The sequence below is a fragment of the Buteo buteo genome, chromosome 15 (assembly GCF_964188355.1).
Source record: "Buteo buteo chromosome 15, bButBut1.hap1.1, whole genome shotgun sequence".
Taxonomy (NCBI): Eukaryota; Metazoa; Chordata; class Aves; order Accipitriformes; family Accipitridae; genus Buteo; species Buteo buteo.
This window is the reverse complement of record NC_134185.1, coordinates 12,423,077-12,434,558: the sequence shown is the minus strand read 5'-3', so window position 1 is coordinate 12,434,558 and position 11,482 is coordinate 12,423,077. Positions and strand designations below refer to the sequence as shown.

General features: G+C 40.4%; 1 protein-coding gene across 2 annotated transcripts in view; it reads left to right on the top strand.

Moving 5' to 3' along the window:
• The first annotated feature begins 224 nt into the window (after positions 1 to 224).
• The window catches only part of MDN1 (midasin AAA ATPase 1), a 101,667-nt gene continuing 90,409 nt past the window's right edge, over positions 225 to 11,482 (top strand). For both annotated transcript variants that reach the window (XM_075046608.1, XM_075046607.1), the window contains exons 1-6: positions 225 to 428; positions 6,238 to 6,464; positions 7,090 to 7,314; positions 8,798 to 8,905; positions 8,985 to 9,177; positions 11,131 to 11,343. In XM_075046608.1, the coding sequence (XP_074902709.1) occupies positions 330 to 428; positions 6,238 to 6,464; positions 7,090 to 7,314; positions 8,798 to 8,905; positions 8,985 to 9,177; positions 11,131 to 11,343 (1,065 nt within the window). In that variant the 5' untranslated portion in view covers positions 225 to 329. The remainder of the gene's footprint in view (positions 429 to 6,237; positions 6,465 to 7,089; positions 7,315 to 8,797; positions 8,906 to 8,984; positions 9,178 to 11,130; positions 11,344 to 11,482) is intronic.

Genomic DNA, 11,482 nt, shown 5'->3' with positions numbered 1-11,482 from the left:
GAGCGCTCCGCGGCGGGGGCGGCTCCGGGAGACTACACCTCCCGGCGTGCAGCAAGGCGCCCGCTTGTCCCGGCGGCCGTGCGCCGCGCGGAGCGGTGCATGCTGGGAGCTGTAGTTTCGCCCGGGCGCCGCCACGGGAGAGGCGGCGCTTCCCTTCGCCTGCGACGTCGCGGGCGGGTGACGGCGTCGGCGAAGCGGAAGCTGGTGCGGAGCTGCGCGTCCGCCTCGCGCCCCACGTGCCGCGCGGTCCTTGCTGCCGGCGGTTGGGCGCGCGGCCCCTTCCCGGCTCCCGCCGCTCCCTCCCCTCAGCCGCGGCCCGGCGGCGGAGGATGGCCGACCTGCGGTTCCGCCTGGCGGAGCCGCTGCAGCTGGTGGCGCGCAGGAACGAGAAGAGCAGCGCGGAGCTGAGCAGGTTCCTGGCGAAGCAGGTGAGCGGGCGGCGCGGGGTTCGGCGGCAGCCCCCGGGCGCCCGCCCTTCCTCCGTCCGGGCGGGTCTCGCAGGGTCCGCCGGGGAGGGAAGGGGACGCGCGGCGCTGCCTCCCTACCGCCCGCCCCGTGCCGCCATCTCCTCCCGGCAGCTTTGTCTGCTGCCCGCGCCGCCTGGCGACCCCTCCCGCCCCCTCGTCCTCGGGCGGCCGGCGGAGCCGCTCTCCGTGCGTGTGTGTGTGTGTGTGTGAGAGAGCTGCTCTGTGTGTGTGTGTGGGAGCCGCTCTCTGTGTGTGTGTGTGCGCGCTTGGTGCGGTTTCTCCCCCTCCCCGCTCCTTTCAGAGTTCTGCGAGGGGAGCCCTGCGAGGTAGGTCCTCTCCTCTCCCCCGGTACCCCCCTATTGCGCTGCCTGAGGAGGCGTTTTGCCCCGCAGTTAAAATCCTCGGTGTCTTCCACGTCCCTTAAGGTGACTCTGCGAAGGCATGATCGCCAGAGATGGCATGCTGTTAGCGAGCACTGAGACTGTCTAGTCCCTTAGCGTGTTACCCTGACGCTTTTTGCACGTCGTCTTTAATTGCCTTAAAACAGCATGTGGGGTAGAAAGACAGAGGACTGGATTTTCTAGGGTTTGCTTCCTTTTTTAATCACAGCTATGCTGCAAACATGTTCCTATTTTCACTGGTTTTGTGCTTTGGCTGCCTTAACTGTGAAAAGCACACCTGCCTCCTAGGAGAGTTGAGGCCTAGCTCATTTCTGTCTCTGAAATACTTGAAGACATGTAATAACAGGGTATCGACACATCAGATGTTACAGTATTAATACTTTTCGTGATAGAGCTTTTGAAGCCCCTAAGTTGTGTACACACTTTGGGGCTCAAGATCTGTATTTCTGTTTGAGTGTCTCGGAAGTGTCCCAGTTGTTTGAAGTTGTCATCATAGTTTTTTCAGAATATTGGCTTTCAGTCTGAATTACTGTCTCTTAGTTGTGGTTGGGGAAGGCTTTCGTACTGGTAGTCAAAGTTCTCTGTTGGTAGGCAGATGGCTTTTTCTTCTGTCACTACAAATCATAGGATCAAAGTTAAATTGACATGAATATATATATTTCTACATTGGAGAGTTGATGCTAATTGGTGGGAAGCAGTGACGAAGAGCTGCTGTTCAAGAGAAAGAAACAGCTGAGAAATGGAGATGGGGATAATGCAGATATGTGATGTAGCAGACAGATGGAGCGGTGAACCAGAAGTGAGTCACCAAGATCTGAGACTGGGAAAGAGACAGTGCCCTTTCCCTTCTAGAGACTGTCTTGAGATATGCTTCAGGTTTAAAAGTGTTGCTAGGTGGAAATTATTAAACAGTGATTATATACAGATTGTCTGTAACAGCACATTAATGAACAACGACACGTTCTTTTGAAAACTGAATTGCTGTTTCCAGACTTGGAAGCTACAGATCTAGGAGCATGTTAGGCTTATCTTGCCACTTGACAGCCATTGGCTTCAGTCATCATACCTGATTCCTGCCACTTGCTTTGTATGTAACTTAGGAAGCATGCATTCTGGAACTCTAGAGCTCTCTTTGCTCTGCAGCTTCACTATGTCTTTCTGATGACTTATTTCTTCAGTATTCCTTAATGGAATGGAACTTGCCCACAACTGCTAAGTAAGGAACAGTCTTTTGAGATTCATAGTAAGGCACCATTTATGTGGTGATGGAAGATCTTGTTCCCTGGTGCTTCAGTATGTAATAGAAATAGAAGCTTTTCTGTAGAAGATTTGTATGCCATTAACTCTACAAAGGTACGGGAAATTTCTGTGTTCTTAATGAGGAAGATGGGATGAAGAGCTCTCTAAAACAGTCTTTGTTTCCTGCCTTTCTATTTTTTTTGATAATTTAAGCAAACTGTATAAGCAGTAGGGCTCCACAGACTGCTGGAATGTGCTTTTGGTTCTGTGTGTTACCAAAGGCCTGTCTGAATCGGAACATCTTCCTGCGTAGAATTCCAAATGCAGATTTTGTGCAAATGCATGTATTTTGGCTCCCTGTGATGGTGTAATTTCAGTAGGGAAGTTAATTAATGTGAAGGTTAGAATGCTAGTAGGAATGGAACTTTAGTGCAAAAATATCCTTATTCATTTCTGCCCTTCGCATCTGCCAGTGTGCATATATGGAAAGATAGAAATCAAAAAACCTGACCCTTTTGGATATTTCCTCTATTTAGTCTATGGAACCATCTTAAGTGAACTGGAGATCTCGAGCACGCCATTCTGGGTCTCCTGTTCTATTCTGTTGATGTTTTAGCTTGGCATCCTTCATTTTGCCTTTCATTTTTCTATGTAACAGTGAAAATTGTTTTAATAATAACTCCAAGCTCTTATTTATAGACCTTCAGTCTTAGCATTTGATGTTGAGAAGTGTCTTTATTCTTTTTTTTTTTTTTTTTTAAAATAAATGTAGGGAAAAAAGAGGTGACCCAGCTGTCCCAAATTCACTCAGCTACTCATTGGCTGTCAGAAAAATGTCCTGACATTCTGGCAACTAAGGCAGACCGTTTTTTTTCCTAAAATACAACGTAAGCTTTTTATTTGAAAGATCAATTAGGCTTTACATCATGTAGTATTATAAATAAGGGAAGGTATGTTGCACTTTTGCTTCCATCCTGGAGTGTACTCTCATCTCCTTCTGCTTCTGGTTTTTGAAGAGCTGTGATTTTGGGGAGGCAGTATGTTAATAAATACACTGATACAAAGTCAGAGAGAACATTCTCGTTGTCCTTGAAGGGAGCAGTCTGTCCAACTCTATCGATATGCTGGAGGAGGAGTAGGAAGCGCTAGCTTGTTCTGCAGGTAGTTGAAGCTATCTTAATCTCCTTGTGAGACTGTATATCCCCTTGCCTTTTTAAATTTTTTTCTTGGCTTATGTGGGTTATAAGAAGAGTGCAGGCTCGTGTTTCACTTTATCTTACTGAACTGGATGGCTGCCAAAAAAAGTGGTCCTGCTCTTGTTTTCTTTTTGCCTATTCCCAAGGCCAAGCCACACCTTTCTGTTGCTTCTCTTATCCTGAACCTAGTGAGTGTGCTGATGTGGAAAATCCGTTCAACTTTCTCACCCAGTGGAAGACTTTGGCAGAAGGATTGATTAATTTGGATCATCTTGCCAAATTGATTGCTGCACAGTCATACAATGGTAGAGCTGTTTTGTGAGGAAAGGGAGCCGAGAACATGTATGTGTTCCTGTGTTGGAGGAGAAGAAGGATTTCCCACTCACGGCCCTTATGCCCTCCCACTCTTTAGAAGTATCTCATTTTTAAATCTATGTACGGTGTAATGTTCTGTGGAAACACCTGTGAGCTGTGATCGGAAGTGTGGCTTTCACGTGGGCCCAGATTGTTCCTTGCTGTGATCCTTTCTCTTAGTAATCTTGAGTTTTGGATTAAGCTGGTTCTTAATAAAGATTTCTGTACCTTGTGAGCACTGAGTAAATGTACTGTGCAGCTTGGGAAGGAGGTGTGCAACACGCTGCTAGAGGAGCAACTGGGATTGTGTTTGACTCCAGGTCTCACTCCTAGCTGTGCTTCTGTTTAATGTTTCTTTTGTTAATAATACATAATGTGTGTATATATTCTATATTTGGAGGGACAGTCTTTTGTGACACTTTCTTAAAGCAGCTGTTTGGAACCGTGGCTGCAGATTTACTATCCCAGATTTGAACACTAAGAATTAAACACTTTCAGGTCAGCTGTCCTTTGCTACTGATTCAGAAAGTTGGGTATTTCACAAAGCCACCTTTAGTTAAAAAAACTCCTCTGATGGTCATCTTCTTTTCCATTAAAATTTTAATTTAGGCTCTGAAAGGCTCTGAAGTCAGACAGTCTCTTTGTAGAATGACTATGTTGCCACTGTGATTTTTGAACAGTTTTATATGTCCTAAGGGTACTACACACAATGATTAAAAAACTGCTTACTCTCACAGAATTGCTAACGGAATGGATTTGTTGTACAGTAGTCATGGAACCACAGAACTTATACTGAATCACATTATTCATTTACTGTTATTGTTAACTGTTTATTTGATATTGAAAGCTCTGGTTAATAAATCAAGCACCCTGTTGTGCCTTGTTTGGGTAGCCAAAGATGTAACTGATTTGGAAACTGAAGGTACTTTTTATTTTTTTTTACAGTGGAGTTTGTCTCCAGTTCTTTTGAGCCATGCTACCTTTGAACAGCTTGTCAATCATTTTGCCACTCAGAATCTGATCCCCTGTAATGAACAGTGTCTTGCACTGTGCTGAGTGCAGACCTGCAGCTCCATTTTTTAATTTTTTTGATGCTGCTCTGATAGATGAGAGGAAGATAAACTTATGTTTCGTAAAAATAAACACAAATCATGTAAGAAGCTGCTTGCAATTAATGTGATGGTTTTGATGTTTGTAGTGTATATACTGCAGTTTCCCTGATTTCCTATATGCTGTTAGGGAACAAATGCCTTATCAAATTCAGGAGACCCAAGGAACATAAACAAGTGTGCAGGTATTCTAGAAGGATGTCGACAGTGGTAATAACCTTAGGAGGTTGCCCTTTCAAAGGCAATGTGTAGGACCTCTGCAGTCTATTTATCTTGTGACAATGAAACCGTTCCATCTGCAGGCCCAGGAGCAGGTTTTACCTGAGTAACAAAAGTCTAGGAGAAGCAGAAATTGGCTGCACATGTTGCGAAAACAAAAGACTACCTGAATCATAGAATATTTCTGTAGCAGTTTAATAAGTGCTTGTTTTGTTTGGAAAGCTGCCTTGCGTAGCAGTATTTATGACTGTTTGCCAAGAAAGAGAAAATCGACTTGATAGGGTAAGAGTTCACTTGGCAAGGGAGGGGAGAGTAGAGCATCAGAGTTAAGAGCAAAACCGCTACAGTGCAAATTCATAATCCTGATTTTTCACAAATCAAAATTATTTGCGCTGCGTTACATGCTAAACATCACGGAAGTGGAGAGATGCTTGGATAATAACATGAGCTCAAAGACTAGAGAAATTTAAGCATAAGACACAAAAAAAATGTGTTGCTGTTCTTCAGTAACAAAGTTAGGAAGGTTGCCGGGGGGGGGGAGGGTGTGTGTGTGTGGTTTTTTGTGGGCTGTTTTTTTTAATTTTTTTCCTAGCATATGTGAATATGCTTTCCATCTATTCTGAAGCCTAATATTTTGTTTTGCACTAAAGGACCATTTTTGTATAAAAGTAAGGGGTAAAAAAAGAATCTCAACTTCAAAACTGCAGATACATGCTGCTTCTTGTCAAGAGCATTGGTCACTATAATTGCTATCAGAAATATGGAAATAAGGCTGTGATCATGATTGATTGAATGCTTCTTTTTTGAAAAGAGATGGTGAACACAATGCAGCTCAAACTTTTTTTAGGAACTTGAATGCTTAAATGTTTTGTGGCTTTCATGAGACCAAGCTGTTGAGATCACTGGGAATTCTATTAACAAATATATATTAGTTGTTACAACTTTTTTCCAATTTTTTCTTTAAAAAATATTTGCTTTACCTTTCAGCTGTAAAATATAATTCAGGATTTTGAGACTTTTTTTTTAACTCCTACTTGGTGTGTCATTCTGCATGTCTCTCTCTGTTTCACAGGTTTTTTTAAATATGGAGAGATACATCAAGTAAATACTTCTATTGGGAATTTTGGACTCCCTTCTGTTTTTTGAAAGATTTGTTCCTGTAAAATTCACTGTGAATCCTGCATGAATAGTTCTGAAATTAAAAGTCCAAATCATTTCCCATTTAACCTGTTCTTACTTTCCATTCCTCTAGATTTGGACTCAGCAGGATCGGCAATGCATCCTCGATACTTTAGCGCAGTTATTACTAGATAAAGAATGTACTCTATTGATTGGCCGTCAAGTTCGGCCAATCTTGTTGGATTTGTTGGAAAGAAATGCAGAAGCCATTAAAACTGGTGGCCAAATCAACCATGATCGGCATGAAAGGCTGTGTGTAGCAATGAGCAAGCTGGTTACTGACCACCCTGATGTTTTGCCGTGAGTAATTTAATGTCTCTATGCAATGTTTGAACTTAGGGAGTATATGCTCGTCAGTGTTCACTGGTGATGAGAGGTGGTATTACAATTTGGATGGTCTCCCACAATAACAAATGTGGTTTAAATTGAAAGAATGATTTAGAAAACATGAGTCTTAAACACAGCTTATTTAAATTAAATTGTGTTGTAGGATCTAACATAATTTTCATCTTAATGATCAAAAGAAAAGCAAAACAGCTGGCACAAAAATTGCTCACAACCAAAATCTCTGCATTTAAGATTAGACCTGTAGGCCAGGAGAATACAAAGTTATGTAAGTAGGAATCAGTATTACTTTTCCAGTAAACAAGAGCAATCGAAGAGATTTTTACCAAAGGCAGTACTGTTTCCTCTTGATAATTAAGTAGTGATTTCTAATAAGGTAAAGTATCTGTTGTCAACTGATTGCTGAAGTGGTTGTCTTTCCCAAATGTGGACAAAGTTAAATACAGGCCTTAGTTGTCAGTGTACTGTCAATTATTGTCTCAGGACCTCTGTCCTGATGTTTTTGTTATTGGCTATTTTCCTTTCCTCTGGCTTAGATGTCTGTGTTCCATCTCTTTCTCTCTCTCTCTCTTTTCTAAAGATTTGCTTTAAGATATTTTAAGAATACATCACCAGTTTTCCAGAGGCTTTTCCTGGAGAGCTCGGATTCAAACACAGTCCGATACGGGCGCAGACGAATGAAGTTACGGGACCTCATGGAGGCAGCCTACAGATTTTTACAAAAGGAGCAATCAGTTTTCCGGGAATTATGGGACTGGAGTGTGTGTATTCCGCTCCTAAGGAGTCATGACACTTTAGTCCGTTGGTAAGTTAAACCCCCTGGATCTTCTCCATTGAAAAGATGTATCTGTATCTTGAATTGTATTTAACAACCTTCACATGCAAGTAGAAAAGAATCTTCAAATAATACCAGAAAAATCTGTACCTGTACCTGATCTTTTGAAAGCTGTAGCGATCTATTGCAAGTGAAACTGAGGTTAGCTCTTAGTTGTGCTTAGAGCTATGGTCTGGAGAATCTTTTCAAATAACTTCAGTTTACCCAAGCTGGATTCATGGGAGATGGTAAAATTTATCACTTCACTTCTACTGTAAGCCTGTTGGTGTATTGCATGAATTCCAGCATGTTTTCCTGGAAAAGAATAGAGATGAATCTACTCTCACTCCAACTTACATTACAATGATATATTTTACTGTTCTGCATTGACAGACTGTGAACTAGTTGGGTTGTTTTCTATTGCTTGTATATAGACATCTCAGTCACTGTAAAGCTTGGCTTATTTAAGCTACGCTTCCTAATTGGCCTTGTTGCAGACTTTGCATGTGATTTTGGTCAAATGTTTTATGTTAGGTGTCTGTTTGCAGGGCTTCAACCTAGTCACATATTTATTTAAGAAAAGGTCTTTAATAGTCTTCTTTTTTTTTTTATTTTAAACATAAACTCAGAATTATGTTAGTAACATGTAATTTCAAAATAAGGTGTATAATTTAGGAAGGGCAGGAATAACAGTGTTGTCAAATCTATCGCCATTTATGATGCTCTTCAAAATGACATACGGTTAGATAGTCTTAGAAAAAGAAATAGGAATTTCTAATTTGTTGACTGGAATTGGTTTACCTGGTGTTCAGCTAACAATCTTAAGTGAATGAGCTGACTTTTAAATTTTGTCCCGAACCAATATTCTTCTGGCAACTCTTCCCCCCCCCCCCCCGCAAAGCTCATTGAAAGCTTTGTTCTTGGAAGGTAAAAACAGTGGTATAATAAATGGAAAGTGTTTTATGATTTGTATTAAATGTCCTATAGTTGCGAGACAACTTTATGTAGTAATGAAGTCAAGACTTGGGAGTTGTTGGCTTCTTTTGGCACTGAGTCCTGAGTTCATTATGTTAGGGTTATTTTAGAAATACCATGAAATAGAAGACAATTTTGAAAAGGAGTTGTAGGAGGAGAAGAAAAAAATCAGGCAAAGAAAACCTGATTTCTCTAATATGTTAACCTTCATTTATTTGGGAAAGTGCTCTCCTTTACTGTATTTCTGCTGGTCATTCAGAGAAAGGTTAGCTAGTTGGTGCATAAATGATAAAGTATGCCATGATAGAATTGCTTGTGTCAGTTCTGAGATATTTCTCTAATCTTAAAGAATGTTAAGCATAGCAGTAAAATAATTTCTATGAAGAAAGTTTTTTGCATGTTTTTCCAAACTTGGTATTTTGGTTTGCAGTTGACAGTTGTCAAGCTAAATTTCTTAAGACTATGTTTTGACATGTTTTTTTCTAAATATAATTTTTAGGTATACTTCAAACTGTCTTGCTCTGGTTACATGCATGAATGATGAGCATAAATTATCTTTCCTGAAGAAGATATTCAATCCTGAAGAGCTGATACATTTCAGACTAAAGTAAGAACTTTTAGAATCTTGAACACTATTTGTTTTTGTTGATGGCTTTCAGTTGAGTTAATAAACATGGATTTCACAGGCTACTAGAAGAATCTCGGCTGCAGAATGTGGAACAAGCCCTTGTTTTGGCCAATCCAGACTCCTCATTTTGGCAAAAGGAGAAAGAACTGCAATATACACAAGGACATATTGTATTGGGCGACCTCTCTGCAAATGTAGTAGCTGTATGTGGTATTGTCCTGCCTAGACTACAGCTTGTTTCTGAAGAGCAGGTATGTGACCCAGGGTTAAGTCTGTACATTTTTTTTAAAGAATCCCTAAATGCAGTGAACTGACTTTATTTCCTGCTTAAATAGTATTGAGATACTACGGGTAGTGTGTACTTCTTTAGCTTTCTTGATGTGTGCTGTAAGCTTGTCTTGCATAATATAGACACTGCAAAGAAGCTCTGCAGTGGAATGAAGCAATGAAGGTGTAATAGTGCTGTTCATTTTATCCTCATGTAGCGGTTCTTACGAACATACTACAAAAGAATATTCAGCCTTACATAGTATCTCCAGTCCAAGTTAGAGTGATATTCAATAGCTGAGTAAAGTCAGGATCTGGCACGGTTGCTACCTGCATTAAGTAGTTTTTTGTGCTATACAGATATCTTATAAACAGCCTTTCTCCAAACATATTCTTAGTTTTTCTCTTAAATGAAACAAGGCTGCTACTTACTCTTCTGGAAGGCATAAAAAGGGGAAAAGAAGTGAGCAAGAGCTTACTTTCTCCAATTGAGTGAAGTGTAATGCAGAATGTAGCGCCTTGTAGTTTTAGGAAGTCCATCAAAGGCATAAATGTTTTTGCAAACAGTATTTAACCTTTTTTTCTCTTGAGATGCTGTTCATCTTGAACTGTTCAGGTTCTTTGTAGCTGCAGCCAGTATTCTTGACTGGTTTTCTCATTTAGGTACAGTTTTAGCTCTTAGCTGAGTATTTCTGTTGAATTTTGCAACACCGATCTACAAATGAAGGACAAAGAAATGAATGAAGACTACCAATGTTCAGAATGTCTTGAGTAGCAGAAGCAAGGAAAGAGGAATTTCATCCCAAATTCTTCCTCCACCGCCCAACATCTGTAGCTGAATTTGCTGTATTCTAGTTTTTTTATTAGGATTGTGGGTGTGGTTTGAAATTCACTAGAGGGGAAACTGTAGAGCTGTTTAAGGAGATTCTTACTGCCATGCCAGTGTCATTGCTGCTGCAGCTGTGCTAAAGCTAGGCCATGCTATAAGCTGGATTGCTGCAAGGATACTCATTGTCTATGAGGGAGCAGAGAACTTCCCAAAAAGGCATGCTTTTATTTTTTTTAATAGCCACAAGTGTTTCACTGATCTGGTATACAGTGTAGTTCCAGTTATGCTGGGGAGGTCTGATGAAGAGGTAGGAGCAAACTGTGAGGGAAAGCAGGTACTCTTAAATTAAAACTAGCATTGTTACCAGAGAAGTACATGAAACTATATCTGAAAAGAAGATCAAACTTAAATACAAGACACTTGTTTCTGTGCCGTATGTACTCTGGTTTCTTTTCTCTCTGCCTTTTGGCAGGAAAGCACTAATTTTTATGCCCTGTACTGATATAAGTGACTGTAGGAGAGTCAAAGTATTTGGAGAGTATTTGTAGCATTGATTAATTACCGTTCAATAAACTACATTCGTTGCATTTTTGAGTAAAATAAAAATGTTATTGAATTTACCTCTCTTTTTTTCATGCACTGAGTTTAATGATCTTATACTTTGTCCTGTGCAGAAAGAAATAAATATAACAGTTAATATTCATACTTGCATCATCTGAATCTGACTGCTGTTTGATTTGTCCTGTGATTTGGATCCATTCTGATGACTTAATTTCACTTACATTGCAAGTTGTATTTGACTGACATGTGTTATGATTGAATAGTTAGTATGCCTGTACTGACAATTTAGTGTGAACTCCCTTTGGGAACAAATTGTACATATACTTTATTAAGTGTTTCACCTATAATAGGTTTTTGATGAAATCTATTTTAATATCTGTCATTAAATACAGCTTTAGAATTCTTTTTTTCATTTGATATGTGTTGACAGATCTACAGGCCAAAATTTTCTGGTTGTCAGACTCAATTTCCTAATTGTTCTGTGTTGTACAACGTGTAAAGAAAGTAACAGTTTCAGTGTAGTAACTCAAATTTTATGTTTGAACAGGAAAAGAACACCAGCCGTTTTGTTTTGGTTGAATCTGCCTTCACAAATCTTCAAAACCTTGCTATTGCTGTAGCATATCAGAGTCCTGTTTTGTTAGAAGGACCAATAGGATGTGGCAAAACTTCTTTAATTGAATATTTAGCAGCTGTTACAGGAAGAGCAAAGCCTCCTCATATTTTGAAAGTCCAGCTTGGGGATCAAACTGATAGTAAGGTAACTGATGAAGTTGTTTTATGGTTGGATGATCAGACATAATTTTCATTTACAGCATGGACTTAATTTTCTAATAAGATAATGTTTAACTTTTTACCCAAACACCCCACAGCCCCAACTCTATAGTATTGGTCTTACT